Source organism: Heterodontus francisci, chromosome 2 (assembly GCF_036365525.1).
Source record: "Heterodontus francisci isolate sHetFra1 chromosome 2, sHetFra1.hap1, whole genome shotgun sequence".
NCBI classification, from domain to species: Eukaryota; Metazoa; Chordata; class Chondrichthyes; order Heterodontiformes; family Heterodontidae; genus Heterodontus; species Heterodontus francisci.
The window spans coordinates 195,031,735-195,055,953 of record NC_090372.1 but is presented as its reverse complement, the minus strand read 5'-3'; the positions used below and the strand labels follow the sequence as shown (position 1 = coordinate 195,055,953).

Sequence of the window (24,219 nt, the reverse complement as noted above, 5' to 3'; positions counted from 1 at the left end):
TGTCTTTAAAACCATATACAGGAGACTGTCACTCAGAGCTCATTGTGTTTAAATCTATACACAGGAGAATGTCACTCAGAGCTCAGTGTGATTAAATCTATATACAGGAGAATGTCACTCAGAGCTCAGTCTGTTTAAATCTGTATACAGGAGAATGTCCCTCAGAGTTCAGTGCGTTTAAAACTATATCCTGGAGAAAGTCACTCAGAGCTCAATGTGTTTAAATCTATATACTGGAGAATGTTACTCAGAGCTCAATGTGTTTAAATATATATACAGGAGAATGTCACTCAGTGCTCAGTGTGTTTAAATATATATACAGGACAATGTCACTCAGAGATCAGTGTGTTTAAATCTATATAAAGGAGAATGTCACTCAGAGCTCAGTCTGTTTAAATCTATATACTGGAGAATGTCACTCAGAGCTCAGTCTGTTTAAATCTATATACAGGAGAATGTCACTCAGAGCTCAGAGTGTTTAATTCTCTATACAGGAGAATGTCACTCAGAGCTCAGTGTGTTGAAATCTTTATAGGAAAATGTCAGGCAGAGCTCAGTGTCTTTAAAACCATATACAGGAGACTGTCACTCAGAGCTCAGTGTGTTTAAATCTATACACAGGAGAATGTCACTCAGAGCTCAGTGTGATTAAATCTATATACAGGAGAATGTCACTCAGAGCTCAGTCTGTTTAAATCTGTATACAGGAGAATGTCCCTCAGAGTTCAGTGCGTTTAAAACTATATCCTGGAGAAAGTCACTCAGAGCTCAATGTGTTTAAATATATATACAGGAGAATGTCACTCAGTGCTCAGTGTGTTTAAATATATATACAGGACAATGTCACTCAGAGATCAGTGTGTTTAAATCTATATAAAGGAGAATGTCACTCAGAGCTCAATGTGTTTAAATCTATATACTGGAGAATGTCACTCAGAGCTCAGTCTGTTTAAATCTATATACAGGAGAATGTCACTCAGAGCTCAGTGTGTTTAAATCTATATACAGGAGAATGTCACTCAGAGCTCAGTCTGTTTAAATCTATATGCAGGAGAATGTCACTCAGAGCTCAGTCTGTTTAAATCGATGTACAGGAGAATGTCACTCAGAGCTCAGTCTGTTTAAATCTATATACAGGAGAATGTCACTCAGAGCTCAGTGTGTTTAAATCTATATACAGGAGAATGTCACTCAGAGCTCAGTCTGTTTAAATCTATATGCAGGAGAATGTCACTCAGAGCTCAGTCTGTTTAAATCTATGTACAGGAGAATGTCACTCAGAGCTCAGTCTGTTTAAATCTATATACAGGAGAATGTTACTCAGAGCTCGGTGTGTTGAAATCTATATAAAGGAGAATGTCACGCAGAGCTCAGTGTGTTTAAATCTATATGCTGGAGAATGTCACTCAGAGCTCAGTGTGTTTAAATCTGTATACAGGAGAATGTCACTCAGAGCTCAGTGTGTTTAAATCTTTTTACAGGAAAATGTCACTCAGTGCTCAGTTTGTTTAAATCTTTTTACAGGAAAATGTCACTCAGTGCTCATTGTGTTTAAATCTATATACAGGAAAATGTCACTCAGTGCTCAGTGTGTTTAAATCCTTTTCCAGGAAAAGGTCACTCAGTGCTCATTGTGTTTAAATCTATATACAGGAAAATGTCACTCAGTGCACAGTGTCTTTATATCTCTGTATTGCAGAATGTCACTCAGAGCCCAATGTGTTTAAATCTATACACAGGAGAATGTCACTCAGAGCTCAGTGTGTTTAAATCTATATACTGGAGATTGTCACTCAGATTTCAGTGTGTTTAAATCTATATACTGGAGAATGTCAGCAGAGCTCAGTGTGTTTAATTCTCTATACAGGAAAATGTCACTCAGTGCTCAGTGTGTTTAAATCTATATACAGGAAAATGTCACTCAGTGCACAGTGTCTTTATATCTCTGTATTGCAGAATGTCACTCAGAGCCCAATGTGTTTAAATCTATACACAGGAGAATGTCACTCAGAGCTCAGTGTGTTTAAATCTATATACTGGAGATTGTCACTCAGATTTCAGTGTGTTTAAATCTATATACTGGAGAATGTCAGCAGAGCTCAGTGTGTTTAATTCTCTATACAGGAGAATGTCACTCAGTGCTCAGTGTGTTCAAATCTATATACAGGAGAATGTCACTCTGAGATCAGTGTGTTTAATTCTCTATACAGGAGAATGTCACTCAGAGCTCAGTGTGTACAAATCTATATCCAGGAGAATGTCACTCTGAGATCAGTGTGTTTAATTCTCTACACAGGAGACTGTCACTCAGAGCTCAGTGTGTTTAAATCTGTATACAGGAGAATGTCCCTCAGAGTTCAGGGCGTTTAAAACTATATCCTGGAGAATGTTACTCAGAGCTCGGTGTGTTTAAATCTATATAAAGGAGAATGTCACGCAGAGCTCAGTGTGTGTAAATCTATATAGAGGAGAATGTCACTCAGAGTTCAGTTTGTTTAAATCGAGATAGTGGAGAATGTCAGCACAGTTCAGTGTGTATAAATCTATATACAGGAGAATATCACTCACAGTCCAGTGTGTTTAAATCTATATACTGGAGAATGTCACTCAGAGCTCAGTGTGTTTAAATCTATATACTGGAGAATGTCACTCAGAGCTCAGTGTGTATAAATCTATATACAGGAGAATGTCACTCAGAGCTCTGTGTGTTTAAATCTATATACTGGGGAATGGAACTCAGAAGTCACTGAGTTTTAAACAATATACAGGAGAAAGTCACTCAGAGTTCAGTGTGTTGAAATCTTTGTTGGAAAATGTCAGGCAGAGCTCAGTGTGTTTAAATCCCTAAATAGGGAAATGTCACTCAGTATTCAGAGTGTTTAAATCTATATACAGGAGAATGTAACTCAGAGTTAAGTGTATTTAAATCTATATACAGGAGAATGTCACTCAGAGCTCAGTCTGTTTAAATCTATATACAGGAGAATGTCACTCAGAGCTCAGAGTGTTTAATTCTCTATACAGGAGAATGTCACTCAGAGCTCAGTGTGTTTAAATCTATATACAGGAGAACGTCACTCAGAGCTCAGTGTGATTAAATCTATATACAGGAGAATGTCCCTCAGAGTTCAGTGCGTTTAAAACTATATCCTGGAGAAAGTCACTCAGAGCTCAATGTGTTTAAATCAACATACTGGAGAATGTTACTCAGAGCTCAATGTGTTTAATTATATATACAGGAGAATGTCACTCAGTGCTCAGTGTGTTTAAATATATATACAGGACAATGTCACTCAGAGATCAGTGTGTTTAAATCTATATAAAGGAGAATGTCACTCAGAGCTCAGTCTGTTTAAATCTATATACTGGAGAATGTCACTCAGAGCTCAGTCTGTTTAAATCTATATACAGGAGAATGTCACTCAGAGCTCAGTGTGTTTAAATCTATATACAGGAGAATGTCACTCAGAGCTCAGTCTGTTTAAATCTATATGCAGGAGAATGTCACTCAGAGCTCAGTCTGTTTAAATCTATGCACAGGAGAATGTCACTCAGAGCTCAGTCTGTTTAAATCTATATACAGGAGAATGTCACTCAGAGCTCAGGCTGTTTAAATCTATATGCAGGAGAATGTCACTCAGAGCTCAGTCTGTTTAAATCTATGTACAGGAGAATGTCACTCAGAGCTCAGTCTGTTTAAATCTATATGCAGGAGAATGTTACTCAGAGCTCGGTGTGTTGAAATCTATATAAAGGAGAATGTCACGCAGAGCTCAGTGTGTTTAAATCTATATGCTGGAGAATGTCACTCAGAGCTCAGTGTGTTTAAATCTGTATACAGGAGAATGTCACTCAGAGCTCAGTGTGTTTAAATCTTTTTACAGGAAAATGTCACTCAGTGCTCAGTTTGTTTAAATCTTTTTGCAGGAAAATGTCACTCAGTGCTCATTGTGTTTAAATCTATATACAGGAACATGTCACTCAATGCTCAGTGTGTTTAAATCCTTTTCCAGGAAAATGTCACTCAGTGCTCATTGTGTTTAAATCTATATACAGGAAAATGTCACTCAGTGCTCAGTGTGTTTAAATCCTTTTACAGGAAAATGTCACTCAGTGCTCAGTGTGTTTAAATCTATATACAGGAAAATGTCACTCAGTGCTCAGTGTGTTTAAATCCTTTTACAGGAAAATGTCACTCAGTGCACAGTGTGTTTATATCTCTGTATTGCAGAATGTCACTCATAGCCCAATGTGTTTAAATCTATACACAGGAGAATGTCACTCAGAGCTCAGTGTGTTTAAATCTATATACTGGAGAATGTCAGCAGAGCTCAGTGTGTTTAAATCTTTTTACAGCAGAATGTCACTCAGAACTCAGTGTGTTTAAATCTATATACTGGGAATGTAACTCAGAGCTCAGTGTGTTGAAATCTATACACAGGAGAATGTCACTCAGAGCTCAGTGTGTTTAAATCTATATACAGCAGAATGTCACTCAGAACTCAGTGTGCTTAAATCTATATACTGGGAATGTCACTCAGAGCTCAGTGTGTTTAAATCTATACTCTGGAGATTGTCACTCAGATTTCAGTGTGTTTAAATCTATATACTGGAGAATGTCAGCAGAGCTCAGTGTGTTCAAATCTATATTCAGGAGAATGTCACTCTGAGATCAGTGTCTTTAAATCTATATACAGGAGAATGTCACTCAGAGCTCAGTCTGTTTAAATCTATATACAGGAGAATGCCACTCAGAGTTCAGTCTGTTTAAATCTATATACAGGAGAATGTTACTCACAGCTCAGTGTGTTTAAATCAATATACAGGAGAATGTCACTCAAAGCTCAGTGTGTTTAAATCTATACACAGGAGAATGCCACTCAGAGTTCAGTCTGTTTAAATCTATATAAAGGAGAATGTCACTCAGAGCTCAGTCTGTTTAAATCTATATACTGGAGAATGTCACTCAGAGCTCAGTCTGTTTAAATCTATATACAGGAGAATGTCACTCAGAGCTCAGTGTGTTTAAATCTATATACAGGAGAATGTCACTCAGAGCTCAGTCTGTTTAAATCTATGTACAGGAGAATGTCACTCAGAGCTCAGTCTGTTTAAATCTATATCCAGGAGAATGTCACTCAGAGCTCAGTGTGTTTAAATCTATATACAGGAGAATGTCACTCAGAGCTCAGTCTGTTTAAATCTATATGCAGGAGAATGTCACTCAGAGCTCAGTCTGTTTAAATCTATGTACAGGAGAATGTCACTCAGAGCTCAGTCTGTTTAAATCTATATACAGGAGAATGTCACTCTGAGATCAGTGTGTTTAATTCTCTGTACAGGAGACTGTCACTCAGAGCTCAGTGTGTTTAAATCTGTATACAGGAGAATGTCACTCAGAGCTCAGTGTGTTTAAATCTTTTTACAGGAAAATGTCACTCAGTGCTCAGTGTGTTTAAATCTTATTGCAGGAAAATGTCACTCAGTGCTCATTGTGTTTAAATCTATATACAGGAAAATGTCACTCAGTGCTCAGTGTGTTTAAATCCTTTTCCAGGAAAATGTCACTCAGTGCTCATTGTGTTTAAATCTATACACAGGAAAATGTCACTCAGTGCTCAGTGTGTTTAGATCCTTTTACAGGAAAATGTCACTCAGTGCTCAGTGTGTTTACATCTAAAGACAGGAAAATGTCACTCAGTGCACAGTGTGTTTATATCTCTGTATTGCAGAATGTCACTCAGAGCCCAATGTGTTTAATTCTATACACAGGAGAATGTCACTCAGAGCTCAGTGTGTTTAAATCTATATACTGGAGATTGTCACTCAGATTTCAGTGTGTTTAAATCTATATACTGGAGAATGTCAGCAGAGCTCAGTGTGTTGAAATCTATACACAGGAGAATGTCACTCAGAGCTCAGTGTGTTTAAATCTATATACTGGAGATTGTCACTCAGAGCTCAGTGTGTTTAAATCTATATACAGCAGAATGTCACTCAGAACTCAGTGTGTTTAAATCTATATACTGGGAATGTCACTCAGAGCTCAGTGTGTTTAAATCTATACTCTGGAGATTGTCACTCAGATTTCAGTGTGTTTAAATCTATATACTGGAGAATGTCAGCAGAGCTCAGTGTGTTCAAATCTATATTCAGGAGAATGTCACTCTGAGATCAGTGTCTTTAAATCTATATACGGGAGAATGTCACTCAGAGCTCAGTCTGTTTAAATCTATATACAGGAGAATGCCACTCAGAGTTCAGTCTGTTTAAATCTATATACAGGAGAATGTTACTCACAGCTCAGTGTGTTTAAATCAATATACAGGAGAATGTCACTCAAAGCTCAGTGTGTTTAAATCTATACACAGGAGAATGTCACTCAGAGCTCAGTCTGTTTAAATCTATATACAGGAGAATGCCACTCAGAGTTCAGTCTGTTTAAATCTATATACAGGAGAATGTCACTCAGAGCTCAGTGTGTTTAAATCTAAATACAGGAGAATGTCACTCAGAGTTCAGTCTGTTTAAATCTATATACAGGAGAATGTTACTCACAGCTCAGTGTGTTTAAATCTATGTACAGGAGAATGTCACTCAGAGCTCAGTGTGTTTAAATCTAAATACAGGAGAATGTCACTCAGAGTTCAGTCCGTTTAAATCTGCATCCAGGAGAATGTCACTCAGAGTTCAGTGTGTTCAAATCTATATACTGGAGAATGTCACGCAGAGCTCAGTGTGTTTAAATCTATATACAGGAGAATGTCACTCAGAGCTCAGTGTGTTTAAATCTATATACTGGAGAATGTCACGCAGAGCTCAGTGTGTTTAAATCTATACACAGGAGAATGTCACTCAGAGCTCAGTGTGTTTATATCTATATACAGGAGAATGTCACTCAGAGCTCATTGTGTTTAAATCTATATACTGGAGAATGTCACTCAGAGCTCAGTGTGTTTAAATCTCGACTGGAAAATGTCACTCAAAGCTCAGTGTGTTTAAATCTATATACAGGAAAATGTCACTCAGAGCTCAGAGTGTTTAAATCTATATACAGGAAAATGTCATTCAGTGCTCAGTGTGTTTAAATCTATATACTGGGGAATGTCACTCAGAGCTCAGTCTGTTTAAATCTATATACAGGAGAATGTCACTCAGAGCTCAGTGTGTTTAAATCTATATACAGGAAAATGTCACGCAGAGCTCAGTGTGTTTAAATCTGTATACAGGAGAATGTCACTCAGAGCTCAGTGTGTTTAAATCTTTTTACAGGAAAATGTCACTCAGTGCTCAGTTTGTTTAAATCTTTTTACAGGAAAATGTCACTCAGTGCTCATTGTGTTTCAATCTATATACAGGAAAATGTCACTCAGTGCTCAGTGTGTTTAAATCCTTTTCCAAGAAAATGTCACTCAGTGCTCATTGTGTTTAAATCTATCTCCAGGAAAATGTCACTCAGTGCTCAGTGTGTTTAAATCCTTTTACAGGAAAATGTCACTCAGTGCTCAGTGTGTTTAAATCTATATACAGGAAAATGTCACTCAGTGCACAGTGTGTTTAAATCTAAATACAGGAGAATGTCACTCAGAGTTCAGTCCGTTTAAATCTGTATACAGGAGAATGTCACTCAGAGTTCAGTGTGTTCAAATCTATATACTGGAGAATGTCACGCAGAGCTCAGTGTGTTTAAATCTATATACAGGAGAATGTCACTCAGAGCTCAGTGTGTTTAAATCTATATACTGGAGAATGTCACGCAGAGCTCAGTGTGTTTAAATCTATACACAGGAGAATGTCACTCAGAGCTCAGTGTGTTTATATCTATATACAGGAGAATGTCACTCAGAGCTCAGTGTGTTTAAATCTATATACTGGAGAATGTCACTCAGAGCTCAGTGTGTTTAAATCTCGACTGGAAAATGTCACTCAAAGCTCAGTGTATTTAAATCTATATACAGGAAAATGTCACTCAGAGCTCAGAGTGTTTAAATCTATATACAGGAAAATGTCATTCAGTGCTCAGTGTGTTTAAATCTATATACTGGGGAATGTCACTCAGAGCTCAGTCTGTTTAAATCTATATGCAGGAGAATGTCACTCAGAGCTCAGTGTGTTTAAATCTATATACAGGAAAATGTCATTCAGTCCTCAGTGTGTTTAAATCTATATACAGGAGAATGTCACTCAGAGCTCAGTGTTTTTAAATCTATACAGAGGAGAATGTCACTTAGTGCTCAGTATGTTTAAATCTTTATATTGGAGAATGTCACGCAGAGCTCAGTGTGTTTAAATCGATACTTCGGAGAATGTCACTCAGTGTTCAGTGTGTTTAAATCTATATACTGGAGAATGTCACTCAGTGCTCAGTGTGTTTAAATCATGGACAGCATTACCCCTGAAAAAATCAAGAGTGCCAAGCCTGCTATACTCTCAGCACTACATGAACAGCTATGCGTGTGCTGGGACGAGGCAGCAGTCCCCCAGGACATGCGCGATGCCAATATCATCACCCTCTATAAAAACAAAGGTGACCGCGGTGACTGCAACAACTACCGTGGAATCTCCCTGCTCAGCATAGTGGGGAAAGTCTTTGCTCGAGTCGCTCTGAACAGGCTCCAGAAGTTGGCCGAGCGCGTCTACCCTGAGGCACAGTGTGGCTTTCGTGCAGAGAGATCGACCGTTGACATGCTGTTCTCCCTTCGTCAGATACAGGAGAAATGCCGTGAACAACAGATGCCCCTCTGCATTGCTTTCATTGATCTCACCAAAGCCTTTGATCCCGTCAGCAGACGTGGTCTCTTCAGACTACTAGAAAAGATCGGATGCCCACCAAAGCTACTCAGTATCATCACCTCATTCCATGACAATATGAAAGGCACAATTCAACATGGTGGCTCCTCATCAGAGCCCTTTCCTATCCTGAGTGGCATGAAACAGGGCTGTGTTCTCGCACCCACTCTTTTTGGGATTTTCTTCTCCCTGCTGCTTTCAAATGCGTTCAAGTCCTCTGAAGAAGGAATTTTCCTCCACACAAGATCAGGGGGCAGGTTGTTCAACCTTGCCCGTCTAAGAGCGAAGTCCAAAGTACGGAAAGTCCTCATCAGGGGACTCCTCTTTGCTGACGATGCTGCTTTAACATCTCACACTGAAGAGTGTCTGCAGAGTCTCATCGACAGGTTTGCGGCTGCCTGCAATGAATTTGGCCTAACCATCAGCCTCAAGAAAACGAACATCATGGGGCAGGACGTCAGAAATGCTCCATCCATCAATATTGGTGACCACGCTCTGGAAGTGGTTCAAGAGTTCACCTACCCAGGCTCAACTATCACCAGTAACCTGTCTCTAGATGCAGAAATCAACAAGCGCATGGATAAGGCTTCCACTGCTATGTCCAGACTGGCCAAGAGAGTGTGGGAAAATGGCGCACTGACACGGAACACAAAAGTCCGAGTGTATCAGGCCTGTGTCCTCAGTACCTTGCTCTATGGCAGCGAGGCCTGGACAACGTATGTCAGCCAAGAGCGACGTCTCAATTCATTCCATCTTCGCTGCCTCCGGAGAATACCTGGCATCAGGTGGCAGGACCGTATCTCCAACACAGAAGTCCTCGAGGCGGCCAACATCCCCAGCTTATACACACTACTGAGTCAGCGGCGCTTGAGATGGCTTGGCCATGTGAGCTGCATGGAAGATGGCAGGATCCCCAAAGATACATTGTACAGCGAGCTCGCCACTGGCATCAGACCCACCGCCCGTCCATGTCTCCGCTTCAAAGACGTCTGCAAACGTGACATGAAATCCTGTGACATTGATCACAAGTTGTGGGAGTCAGTTGCCAGCGATCACCAGAGCTGGCGGGCAGCCATAAAGACAGGGCTAAAATGTGGCGAGTCGAAGAGACTTAGTAGTTGGCAGGAAAAAAGACAGAGGCGGAAGGGGAGAGCCAACAGTGCAACAGCCCCGACAAACAAATTTCTCTGCAGCACCTGTGGAAGAGCCTGTCACTCTAGAATTGGCCTTTTTAGCCAATCCAGGCGCTGCTTCACAAACCACTGACCACCTCCAGGCGCGTATCCATTGTCTCTCGAGATAAGGAGGCCCAAAAGAAAAAAGAAAGAAGAGAAAAATGTCACTCAGTGTTCAGTGTGTTTAAATCTATATTCTGGAGAATGTAACTCAGGGCTTTGTGTGTTTAAATCGATGTACAGGAGTATGTCACTCAGAGTTTCTGTGTGTTTTAAACAATATACAGGAGAATGTCACTCAGAGTTCAGTGTGTTTTAAATAATATAACGGAGAATGTCACTCAGTGCACAATGTGTTGAAATCTATAAAGGAAAATGTCACTCAGAGTTCAGTGTGTTTAAATCTATATATAGGGCAATGTCACTCAGAGTCCTGTCTGTTTAACTCTATATATTGGAGAATGTCACTCATTCCTCAAAGTGCTTAAATCTATACATCGTAGAATGTCACTCAGAGCTCAGTCTGTTTAAATCTATATACAGGAGAATGTCACTCAGAGCTCAGTGTGTTTAAATCTATACAGAGGAGAATGTTACTCAGTGCTCAGTGTGTTTAAATCCATATACAGGAGAATGTCACTCAGAGCTCAGTGTGTTTAAATCTATATAGGAAAATGTCACTCAGAGCTCAATGTGTTTAAATCTATACAGAGGAGAATGTCAGTCAGTGCTCAGTGTGTTTAAATCTATGTACAGGAAAATGTCACTCAGAGCTCAATGTGTTTAAATCTATACAGAGGAGAATGTCAGTCAGTGCTCAGTGTGTTTAAATCTATATACTGGAAAATGTCACTCAGTGCTCAGTGTGTTTAAATCTATATGCTGCAGAATGTCACTCAGAGCTCAGTGTGTTTAAAAATATATAGAGTTAAATCTCTCACAGCACTTAGTGTGCTTATAAGTAGAGGGAGGAGAATGTCAATCAAACTCTGTGTGTTTAAATGTCCCAGATGAACATTCAGCATCTCCTGGCAGGACAGAGTGCCAAAAACAGAAGTACGCCGGCATGCAGGGATCCCCAGCATGTTTGCCCTCTTGAGTCAACGGATGGGTCATGTGTGCCAAATAGATGACGGCTGCATTCCCTAAGACATGCTCTATGGAGAGCTTGCTATTGCTACATCAACAGGTCATGCATGTCTGCGATACAAGGACGTCTGCAAGTGAGACCTCAAGTTGACCATGCTCTGAGTCGATGTGTGGGAAGTCCTTGCTGCTGACCAGAGTTTCTGGAGAATGGCAGCCAGGAAGGGCGTGGAAAAAGCAGAGGACAAAAGGAATGACCAGATGGCGGAAAAGGGAGCCCAGCGGAAGGAAAAAATATCAGCTGTGGAAGGGATTGCCACTCAAGAGTCAGCCTCTACAGCCACAACAGATAATGCGTGACAAACACCCTGGGTGCAATCCATCGTCTTCTGACATGGACAGATGCCATCATAAAAACATGAATGCCACTCAGAACTCAGTGGGCTGGATTTTGTGGAGGAGGCAGGGCTCCTGACTCTGGGCCAAAAAGGCAGGGGAAGCACCACCTCGGCCTTTTCATGCCCCTCCCCAAAGCAATCCTCCATTGTTTTTCTGCCCAATTGCCCCACACCAGAATCTGAGTCCCTTTAAAAACAAGGACCCCGCCTCTAAGAGCTGCTGGCCAATCACAGGACTGGCAGATCAGCGGTATCAGTGGCACCGCTGCTAGTGTTGGCCACTGCTGGTACTGCAGATGCCTTGGGCCCAGGCTCAGAGCTGGAACCCCAGACTCCAGGTAAGTGAGGCAGGGTCGTCGGAGTCAGCCATGAGCTACAAATTGCCCATGAAGGAGGGACTAGACACCCCACTCCCCTGTCACCAAGCCGCAGGGAGGGTGCCTCCTTTTACAAGGCGCCCTCCCTGTGTCACAGAGGCACCCCCTGCCACTGGTTAGATCCCAGTGGTGGCGGGAAGTGGCCCTTAAGTGGCCATTAATAATCCACTTAAGGGCCTCAATTGGACTATGGGCGGCAAGGCTGTCATCAGCCTATCCCGCCCCTGGCAACAATGCTTGGCGACGGGGTGATGACGGAGTGACGACGAGCCCTCCCCCCAACCCCTCCCCGTCCCCGTCGCAATTCTATGGGCCCCCCTCCCACCTCTGACCCCACCTCAAAGGGGCCCATAAAATCCAGCCCAGTGCGTTTAAATGTATAGACAGGTGAATGTCACTCGGAGCTCAGTGTATTTAAATCTATATACAGGAAAATGTCACTCAGAACTCAGTGTGTTTAAATCTGTACAGCACAATGTCAGTCAGAATACAGTGTATTTAAGTCTACACACAGGAGAATGTCACTCAGTGCTCACTGTATTCATCCATATTTGGGAAGTCTGGAATCTTTTAATTATTCATGAAAAGTCTCTGTATATAATTATTGCAATTGTTTAATTGTCCTTTCTTCGTCTCTGTTTATGTTTCCATGTTTTATTGAACAATTCACTTGATCTGTGAAACTAATAATCTTCAGGATATTGTGTATTCGGCAAGAAAACAGATGTCTTCAAATTTGTTACATGCTCATTTTCTTCATAATGTTAAAAGCTGATTACTGTTGACTGTCTTAATTGATGTGATGCATTTTAATACAGTGATAAGGAGAAACTTTTACCACTGTCTGAAGAATTGGTAATCAGAGGACACTGATAGAAGGTAACGGGCAAAAGAGCCAGAGGTCAGATGGGGAGAATTTTTTTTTCATGCAGTGAGTTGTTATGATATGGAATGCACTGACTGATGGGGTAGTAACTTTCAAAAGGGGAACTGGATAAATGCATGAAGGGGGGAAAATTGCAGGGCTATGGGGAAAGACTAATTGAAGAGCTCTTTCAAAGATATAGCACAAACATGATGGGCTGAATGGCTTCCTTCTGTGATGTAAGATTCTATGACAATATCCTGGCTGTGGCAATGACAGTTCACCACAGTAGAAGAGATGACAACCTTAAAAATATAGCCTTTCCCAATAGAATGTTTTGGGTGACTTTCTGACTGACAGCAAAAGAAATGTTTACTGGTGACTGACTTGCTATTTGAAGGGAGATACAGGTTTTGATTTTCAGCAGAAGCTTCGCGAGTTCGACATTGTGCCCTGCTATACTGAGTCAGTAGGAAAGATGAACTTTGAATCTCATTTCAAGAGCACCACTGGGTTTTACATCTATTGTTCTGATGATTCATAATTGGCTTATACCAGTATATATACATCAATGCGTGGTGAATAATGCACAGACAATAGACTTCTCTTGCACTGCTTTCAACAAAGGAAATAGCTAATATTCCCCTCACCACAAGCGCCCAACACCACTCCTCACAATGGCCATGAGAAAAGCTATAAGAGAAGAATTACTAGGGCCAGAATGAGCGATTACCAGTATCATGTGTCCTGTGGAGATGTCCATGTTGGACTGCACCGGCTCCTCGCACCACGAGGAGGTGCTGCTCCGTGTGGATGGGCTGGGCTGTGGGCCGTCACTGAACTGAGAGGAGACGCTATTGACGCGGGAAGCATGAGCAGGTTCCGGACGCTCCGATGTCTTGACAGCCATACGCTGGCGGCAAAGCTCCTGGATTAGAGGAAGAAAAAAGAATAAGTTGGAAGTAATCCAAAATTTTTTACAACAGCCACTGGGGGAATGGGTGGGGGTTGGTTGTGAGGGGGTGGGGGTTGGTTGTGGGGGGGTGGGGGTGGTGCAGGGGGTTGGAGTGGAAGTCTGTCTGTGCTTTAAAGATAGGCTTAATCCAGTTTGAGTGTGAAACTGATGAGACATTGGCCATCGATCTGCAGTTTTCACTTCCATCTCCCCGGGGTTTGGCTCGCATCTACAAGCTAAACGGTAACATATACATGTCAAGAAAATCAAACCAACTTGAAAAATTGGGCTAGATATTGGATAGCCTCCTTTTCTGGGCATGGGGGTTGCGATTCATGACCTGCTCGTGTCCATTCAGACCAAGGAGGGGGCAACACGCACACTTAATGCCCCACCTCATCCGAATGATTGCAGTGTTGGCCAGGGAGGCTCCTGTGTTGCTGTCTGCTCCTGAATGCTGCCTGCAGCCTCTGCATACAGCAGGAGGACCCAGTAGCATTGTTTATAGCCCACATGTTCCAGACAGCCTGCTGTACTTAAAGGCAGGCTGTGCCTTAAAGGGAAGCTGCATTCGCAATATTGCTGCAAGGTAAATTATTTCAAAAGGAACAAAATGAAAGAATTCCATAGTGATGGATGCGGCATTGGAAGCATTAGTAGGGCAGGTGGGCAGGAGGAGAGATGCAGTGGTCCCGCAAAGCGGGGACTTGAGACCCTCAAGAAGGGAGTGGCAACAGGTGGTCAGGAAGATTAACTCCAGAAGTCTGGACCTGAAGACCTGGCAGCAGTGCCACAGTAAGTCTAATGACGTCACTCCGGTGGTCAAGGTCAGTGAATGCATCTTCAGTGACATATCCTACCAACCACAACACCAGCTTCTCATGCTGCTCAATCACCACACCCCCAACACTCACCCAGCAGCACTCCCAGCACTCAGAACTCACACCTAACATCCAGATACTCCACCTCAACCTCACACACCTACCAATGCTGCAAGCCTCATACCCACTTCTCATAGTTTCCACAAATCTCCAGCTATTCAGCTATGGCAGGCACATCATTCAAACACATTGTTGTACAAACTCTGACATTCTGCCCTCTCTTTTGCAGCACAAGATGGCACACAATAGAAAGGAGCACAGCAGAACTGGCGAGCAACAAGCACAGCTGCATCTACTGATCCCGACAGAGGAGGTGGCTCTCAGCCTCGTGGGGCTGGCTGTGACGGGGCCTGTGGCATCCGGCATCCGACATCGCTGAGTATATTGAGGATGATGGCATGTTCCTGCCTTATGCCCCTTCTCAACTCCCAGTTCACCCTCATCCTGCTATCTGGCAGGATGAGCAAGCTGCTGATGATGGCGTCTGAGTCTGAGACTAACCAGTCTGTTTGCAATCTTGGTATCATATTTGACCCACAGATGAGCTTCTGACCTCATATTCACGCCACCACTAAGACCACCTATTTCCACTTTCATAACATCACCCGGCTTCGCTCCTGTCTCAGCTCATCTGCTGCTGAAACCCTCATTCATGCCTTTGATACCTCTAGTCTTGACAATTCCAACACTCCTGGCTGGTCTCCCACATTCTACCCTCTGTAAACTTGAGGTCATCCAAAGCTCTACTGCTTGTGTCTTAACTTGCACTGTGGGTGTACCCACACCGGATGGACAGCAATGGTTCAAGTAACCGGCTCACCACCACCTTCTCAATGGCAATTAGAGATGACAACAAATGCTGGCCTTGCCATTGACACTCACATCCCAAGAATGAATTTTTTAAATGTCCCGTTCCCCTTTCAACCCTGTGCTCCTGGTCAAGCAACATCTTGATTTTAAAATTATCATCCTTGTTTTCAAATCCTTCCATGGCCTCACCCCTCACCTATCTCTGTAATCTCCCTCAGCCTCACCGAGATATCTGCACTCATCCTATTCTGACCTCTTGTGCATCCCTGACTTTCATTGCTCCACCACTGGTGGCTGCGCCTTCAGCTGCCTAGGCCCCAAGCTCTGGAATACCCTCCCTGCATCTCTCCGCCTCTCTATCTCACTTTCCTCCTTTATGACACTCCTCAAAACCTACATCATTGACCAAGACTTTGCTCCTTATGTAGCTCGGTGTCATATTTTGTTTTATAATGCTCCTGTGAAGCGCCTTGAGACATTTTATAGAGCAAAGGAGATTTGATAGAGGTGTACAAGATTAGGACAGGCTTAGATAAGTTAGACAAGGAAAAGCTGTTCCCATTAACTGATGGTACAAGGACTAGGGGACACAGATTGAAGGTTTCGGGCAAGAGATGCAGGGGGGAATGTGAGGAAGAACTTTTTTACACAGCGAGTGGTAATGACCTGGAACTCGCTGCCCACGAGGGTGGTGGAAGCGGAGACAATCAATGATTTCAAAAGGAAACTGGATGGCCACTTGAAGGAAAGAAACCTGCAGGGCTGTGGGGATCGAGCCGGGGAGTGGGACTGACTGGATTGCTCTGTGGAGAGTCGGCATGGACCCGATGGCTGAATGGCCTCCTTCTGTGTCATAAATTACTCTATATAAATATAAGTTATTGCTGTTTTTGTTGTGTGACCATGGATCTCTTACTTCCTGCACCACCACCCCCCCCCCTCCACCACCGCACCTCCTGAGTTTCCTGCTTTCAGTCATCCAAGAACAGCTGCCTGCAGAGCCACAGGTGCCCCAGGAGGAAGTGGGACAGCAACAGCACAGCACTGATGAAAGAGGCTCCATCACTTGTTCTGACAGTCGCAACCACCAGCTCAGATACTGGCACTGCACGTACCTTGGAGGCCAGTATAGAGTTGGGATCAGCACACGGTGCTGAGTGGTTGCAGCAGGCCAAGGCTAAAGGATGGTTCATTTGCCAGTTCACCAGAAGACGAGGTGGCAGAGGCCTCAGATGAGGACCTCGATGGGAGGGGCATACAGGAGAGTGCTGATGGGCACGCATATCGAAATGCTGGGTGCAGTGGCTGGGCTGCCAGGCAGTCTCCTGTCACTGCCAAGGAGCGTGGAGGAGTCCTGGTCCAACTGGGCGGAGGGCAAGGCACGGAGCTTTCCCTGTTTGCAGCCTCTGCTCTATTTCCCTGTCATGCTGCAGACACCGAGGGACTGCATCTGCTGCCCCTATACCAGTTGCAGGAAAGATGGACAGGTCACCTACTCCTCTGGCCATGCCCCTCTCTGAGGATGTAGGAATACTCTCTGGAAAATCCAGGAACTCTCCAAAAACACTCCAGAGTATTCCAGACACCACACCCCTATCACTCAACCAGCAGCACTCCCGGCAGAAACTTCAAAAAATTACCTTGCCTGCAGGTTGGGTGCCCGGTCCTTTAAATAATGCTAGGTAATGCTCATCCTGCAGCTTCACACTTGGGCTGGATTTTGATGAGCTCCCAGCATCGGGCTGCGTGATGGGGGGGCCAGAAGATCAGAGCGGCAGCCGCCTGCCACGGAGCCCGAAGCCAGGAATGCCGGGCCCGATCTTCCCAGTGGCGGGGAAGCTCCAAGGCGGCACATCCGCCGCTCTGCGGTGGGAGCCGGATTTGAATATTAAAATCACCTATTTAAATGGAAGCCTGAGCAACCTTACCGGCAGTTACAGATCTGCCATGCGACGTAGGGCACTCCCACAACTTCAATTTCCCGTCCAGGGAAAGCTGGCGCCACCAAGGTGGGGAAGGGGTAGGGGTGGGGAACCTCTGCATTTGTCGTGAAGTGGTTGGGGGGGGGGGAGCGAAGGGGTCAACTCTGCATTGTCAGTGTAGTGGGGAGGGGAAGGGTTGAACTTTACGTAGGTCAGTTGTGGGGGTTGGATGGGGACAACTCTGCACTTGGGGTAATCTGGGCTTTTCTGATATAGATGGGGGGGGGGGGTGGGTGGGTCAAACTTTATTTTCTGTTGCAGTTGGGGGAAGGGAATGGGGTCAAATTTGGTCTGTCAATGCAGGCCTGGCAGACCTTTAAAAATGGCATCAACGCCTGCGCAGAAACCACCCCGCCAAGTGATTTTGCAGGAGGGGTGGGGAGCGGGCACCCTGCATATTATAATGAGCCGCCATGCACTGGATTGTAGCAGTACGGCAGATGCCGACCGCCATTTTTTCCGTCCACCGCCGCTCCCGGCAGCGGGAAAATAAAATCCTGCCCGTTGTCTGCAGAGTGAACAACAAAGAGGCTGCCTGCACTTTTGTTGAGCAAATTAGGGATCCTGGCATCATATCAGCCACTTTGGCCGTGTGATGTCAGGATAGCATCCATTCTAGCATGCCATAGCAACGCTCCCAGGAAATGAAGGTAGGCATTGGTGGCACCACTCAAGGTGGCGCTATAGCAATGAATTTCTAGCATATTCACTCTGTTTCTCTCTCCACAGTTGCCTTTTCTGAATAATTTCATGAGACACTGGGGTTGTCCCAGTGTTATTAAAAAACCTAACCAAAGTGCCCCTTTTTTTTAAAGACCTCCTGAGTGTTTTCAGCATTTACTGTTTTTATTTCAGATTTCCAGCAGCCCCAGTATTTTGCTTTATATATATTTTCTTTGAAGCTGTTGATTGTTTTCTCCCTTTCCTTCTTCGCCTACTTCAATGCCCTTCCCATGTTACAATCCATCCCCATCCAAAGCTGGGAGTGTGAGGGGGCAAGAGGGCAGGCAGCCTGTGCTTGGGCTTCTGTTGTTTTACAGCCGGCTGCTTGGAACTGTGAAAGACCAGCTGGGGGAAGGGGTGTGGGGGCCCATTCGGATGAGTGCCTACCCGCTGCTTAGCACAGCTATGACCGGCAACTCACAGTGCGGAGGGTCATGATTAGAGACGCACATCCCACCCCTGTGTGGCACAGTGGGCATACTGGATCACTTGCCTGGAACCTTCACTCTCATAAAAAAAAATGTCTGGAACAGTTCAACTAATATTTGGTGGACTTTCATCTTCCTGCACTTCAAATAATCACATTTATAATGCGAAACAAAATGCTGGCAGTCATCCCTCCAGGCAATGTTATAATGGCTGGAATCGGCACCATTTATTTCACAGTGTATATCAAAAATTCTTATACTGGTTCCATTAGCTACAGAATTGCCAAATGGTTTGTGATATTTTACTGCCTTTGAGGATGAAACACTGCATGTCCAAGAATATATCTGGGAAATGGTTGAACTTGGCACCTATTTCTGTGATATTATTTCAATAAGAGATTGTGAATCATAGAGATGGTGTCACTATTGTTAACACCCTGTCTTGTGGGAACATCTGCTTCACAAAATACCGTATTGTGAAAGCTGAACATTACGCTCTCTTTTCTTGAGTTGATGATGATTGCGGAAGAAGTTTACAGTTGGATTGGATTACTGCTTTTACATGTGAGGAGCCACCGTCCTGGGCTTTGCTTTTGTACTAAATAGTTCCGGAGTTTGGGGCCTTGGTAGCTTACGGTACGGCCACCAATTATGGAGCGATTCGTATCGGGGATGCTCAAGAGGCCAGAATTGGCACAGCGCAGATATTTCAGATGGTTGTTAGGCTGGAGGAAGTTTTAGAGAAGTTCTAGGCAGGGGCGAGGCCATGGAGGGATTTGTAAACAAAGGTGAGAATTTTTAAATCGAGGAGATGCCAGACCGGAAGCCAATGTAGGTCAGCGAGCACAGGGCTGATAGGTGAACGGAACTTGGTGTAAGTTAAGATACAGGCAACAGAGTTTTGAATGAGCTCAAATTTCTGAGGGTGCAAGGAGGCTGTCCAAGAGGGTATTGGAATAGTCGAGGCTGGAATTATTAAGGATGAGGGTTTCAGCAGCTAATGAGCAGAGGGCGGCACAGTGGCGTAGTGGTTAGCACCACAGTCTCGCAACTCCAGCGACCCGGGTTCAGTTCTGGGTACTGCCTGTGTGGAGTTTGCAAGTTCTCCCTGTGTCTGTGTGGGTTTCCGCCAGGTGCTCTGGTTTCCTCCCACAGCCAATGACTTGCAGGTTGATAGGTAAATTGGCCATTGTAAATTGCCCCTAGTGTAGGTAGGTGGTAGGAGAATGGTGGGAATGTGGTAGGGAATATGGGATTAATGTAGGATTAGTATAAATGGGTGGTTGTTGGTTGGCACAGACTCGATGGGCCGAAGGGCCTGTTTCTCTAAATAAAGATGGGGCGGAGACAGGCAATGTTAACAATTTATTCAAATTACCTCCCTGGTGGCAGAATTATACACTCACATCTTCACGGAGGCTCGTTGAGCAGTTACAAGTTGCTCCTCATTGCATTGAATCTAAGCCTCCTCATATTGTCATCCACCTTGATTCACTCTTCCCCAGGACCTCCACACTGTGGAACTCCTTATCACCTCAATTTTCCTTTCCCTCTACCACCTACAGATTTCAAGCATGAGCACAGTACCACCTAACCAACATGCCTGCATTTGTCTCTTGCTCTGACCTTTTCAGCATTTGGCCTCAATTCTTTATGTTAATTTCCCAATGAATAAAGGAACACAACAGATTTTAAAAATAAATAAATAAAAAGCTATGCATTGTTTCTAAGCCAGAAAGTGTTTTTCAAGTGTTAAGTGCTTGAGGATTGTATTAAGAGATTTAGGTAAATGCTGCACCTTCTCCAAGTGGATATTAACTGGGATGGAGGCCTTTGTTTATTTTTACCAGTGGCAAGGCCTTATAGGCCCTAAGTGTTTTTATGAACATGGACACAAATAGGGGAAGTTTTGACTTTGGGTTAGAGATTGGGTGATAGTGAATCTGTCTCCTGTTATACATCTGGCCCAGTTTTCATTTGTATAGATTTCAATGGAAATTCAAATTGGAAGAGATGTAAAATGAGCAGCTGATTCTCTATCACCCGATTTACACTCTTGCTCAAAGTCAAACCACCCCACCCCACCCCCATACACACATGCAGTATAAAGATACAGCAGATTTTCACAGAGATAGCACCCATCAGTACTCTTTCATGATGGACTACTTCCCACTTGCCTGGATGAGTACAGCTCCAACAACACTCAAGCAGGTCAACACCATCCAGAACAAAGCAGTCCACTTGACTGGCACTGCTTCCAGAACCTTAAACATTCATTCCCTCCATCACTGGGTGCACAGTGGCAGCAGTGTGCACCATCTACAAGATGCAGCAACTTACCAAGGCTCTTTCGACTGCACCTTACAAACCCGTGACCTCTGTTACCTAGAAAAGCAAGGGTAGCAGACACATGGGACACCACCACCTGTAATTTCCCCTCCAAGTCACACACCATCCTGGTCAGTGGGTCGTAAATTTGGCACTCCTTCCCTAACAGCACTGTGGGTGTAAATACACCACCATGGACTGCAACAGTTCAAAGGAAATAAGAGAAGAGGAATAAGTGCTGGCCTTGTGAGCGACAGCCACATCCCATGAACGAATAATTTTTTTTACTGCATTTGTAGCACCGCAGATCATGCATAAGAACTGATCATGCTCAGTCTGGTCAAATGCAGTCTGTACTCAAAAACAAATAAAAATAGCAGGAAGAGTCATTTCTGTTCCCAACCCATGCTAATTTCAACCTGAGTGTCTGCATGAATAGTTTTTGGTAATGCACAAAAATACATGTAATCACACGGCTACAAGCATATGTGCACTTGGCATCTAGCAAAGAGCCATTTTCCAGTATGATATTTTGACACCATTTGAAAAATATCAAGAGTGTTAAAATAACTAACTATTGAGGATTCATAGAATATCACAGCATAAGAGGCTACCATTCAGCCCATAGTGCATGTGCTGGCTCTTTGACAGAGCTATACAATAGTCCCACACCCTCTGTACTTTCCCCACAGCACTGAACTAACCATATCTAACCGCTATGAAGTCATTAAGGAATGAAACCGGATGCACCACCCGGCATCAACTTAGGCACCGGAAACAACAAGAGCAAACCCAGCCCTGTCGACTCTGCAAAGTCCTCCTTACAAAAATCTGGGGGCTTGTGCCAAAGTTGGGAGAGCTGTCCCACAGACTAGTCAAGCAACACCCTGACATAGTCATACTCATAGAATCATACCTTAGAGACAACGTCCCAGACACCACCATCACCATCCCTGGGTATGTCCTGTCCCACCGGCAGGACAAATCCAGCAGAGATGGCGGCACAGTGGTATACAGTAGGGAGGGAGTTGCTCTGGGAGTCCTCAACATCGACTCCAGACCTCATGAGGTCTCACGGCATCAGGTCAAACATGGGCAAGGAAACATCCTGCTGATTACCATCTACTGCCCTCCCTCAGTTAATGAATCAGTACTCCACGTTGACCAGCACTTGGAGGAAGCACTGAGGGTGGCAAGGGAGCCAGAATGTACTCTGGGTGGGAGACTTCAATGTCCATCAGCAAGAGTGGCTCAGTAGCACCACTACTGACTGAGCTGGCCGAGTCCTAAAGGACATATCTGTTAGACTGGGTTTGCGGCAGGTGATGGGGGAACCAACAAGAGGGGAAAACATACTTGACCTCGTCCTCACCAATCTGCCTGCCGCAGATGCATCTGTCCATAACAGTGTTGGTAGGAGTAACCACCACACAGTCCTTGTGGATAAAAAGACACATCTTCACTTTGAGGATGCCCTCCAACTTGTTGTGTGGCACTACCACAGTGCTAAATGGGATATATTTCAAACAGATCGAGCAATGCAAAACTGGGCATCCATGAGATGCTGTGGGCCATCAGCAGCAGCAGAATTGTACTCAACCACAATCTGTAACCTCATGGCCTGGCATATCCCCCACTCTACCATTACCACCAAGCTGGGGGAACCAACCCTGGTTCAATGGAGAGTGCAGGAGGGCATGCCAGGAGCAGCACCAGGCATACCTCAAAATGAGGTGTGAAGCCACAACCCAGGTCTACTTGCGTGCCAAACAGCGTAAGCAGCATGCGATAGAGCTAAGCAATCCCATAACCAATAGCTCAGATCGAAGCTCTGCAGTCCTGCCACCTTCAGTTGTGAATGGTGGTGGACAATTAAACAACTAACTGGAGGAGATGGCTCCACAAATATGCCCACCTCAATGATGGGGGAGCCCAGAACATCGTGTAAACGATAAGGCTGAAGCATTTGCAACAATCTTCAGCCAGAAGTGCTGGGTGGATGATCCATCCATAGATGCCAGACTTCAGCCAATTTGATTCACTCCACGTGATAACAAGAAATGACTGGAGGCACTGGATACTGCAAAGGCTATGGGTCCTGACAATATTCCGGCAATAGTACTGAAGACCTGTGCTCCAGAACTTGCCGCGCCCCTTGCCAACCTGTTCCAGTACAGCTACAACACTGGCATCTACCCAGCAATGTGGAAAATTGCCCAGGTATGTCCTGTACACAAAGAGCAGGAAAAGTCCAAGCCGGCCAATTGCCACCCCATCAGTCTACTCTCAATCATCAATAAAGTGATGGAATGTGACATCAACAGTGCCATCAAGCAGCACTTGCTTAGCAATAACCTGCTCAGTGATGCTCAGTTTGGGTTCCGCCAGGGCTATTCAGCTCCTGTCCTCATTACAGCCTTGGTTCAAACATGAACAAAAGAGCTGAACTCAAGAGGTGAGGTGAGAGTGACTGCCCTTGACATCAAGGCAGCATTTGAACGAGTAAGGCATCAAGGATACTTGAAAAACTGGAGTCAATGGGAATCAGGGGGAAAACTCTCCGCTGGTTGGAGTCATACCTAGCACAAAGGAAGATGGTTGTGGGTTGTTGGAGGACAAGCATCTCAGCTCCAGAACATCACTGCAGGAGTTCCTCAGGGTAGTGTGTTAGGCCCAACCATCTTCAGCTGTTTCATCAATGACCTTCCATCAATTAGAAGGTCAGAAGTGGGATGTTCGCTGATGATTGCACAATGTTCAGCACCATTCGTGACTCCTCAGATACTGAAGCAGTCCGTGTAGAAATGCAGCAAGACCTGAGCAATATCCAAGCTTGGGCTGATAAGTGGCAAGTAACATTCGCGCCACACTAGTGCCAGGCAATGACTATCTCCAACAAGAAAGAATCTAACCATCTCCCCTTGACATTCAATGGCATAACGATCACTGAATCCCCCACTATCAACATCCTGGGGGTTACCATTGACCAGAAACTGAACACGAGTAGCCATATAAATACCATGGCTACAAGAACAGGTCAGAGGCTAGGAATCCTGCACGAGTAACTGACCTCCTGACTCCCCAAAGCATGTCCACCATCTACAAGGAACAAGTCGGCGTGTGATGGAATACTCTCCAGTTGCCTGGATGAGTGCAGCTCCAACAACACTCAAGAAGCTCGTACCATCCAGGACAAAGCAACCCGCTTGATTGACACCCCATCCACGAACATTCACCCTCTCCACCACTGACACACAGTGGCAGCAGTGTGTACCGTCTACAAGATGTACTGCAGCAATGCACCAAGGCTCCTTAGACAGCACCTTCTGAACTTGTGACCGCTACCTCCTGGAAAGACAAGGGCAGCAGATGCATGGGAACACCACCACCTGCAAGTTCCCCTCCAAGCCACACACCATCC

The 24,219-nt window shown here is 44.4% G+C and overlaps 1 protein-coding gene across 3 annotated transcripts in view; it reads right to left on the bottom strand.

Annotated features, from left to right (window-relative positions):
• The window catches only part of ptprn2 (protein tyrosine phosphatase receptor type N2), a 1,372,445-nt gene that overhangs the window by 402,040 nt on the left and 946,186 nt on the right, over positions 1-24,219 (bottom strand). For all 3 annotated transcript variants that reach the window (XR_010969405.1, XM_068015003.1, XM_068015004.1), the window contains one exon: positions 13,425-13,619. Coding sequence is in view for 2 of the 3 variants with exons in the window: in XM_068015003.1 (XP_067871104.1) it covers positions 13,425-13,619 (195 nt within the window). In the remaining variant the exon portion in view is untranslated. The remainder of the gene's footprint in view (positions 1-13,424; positions 13,620-24,219) is intronic.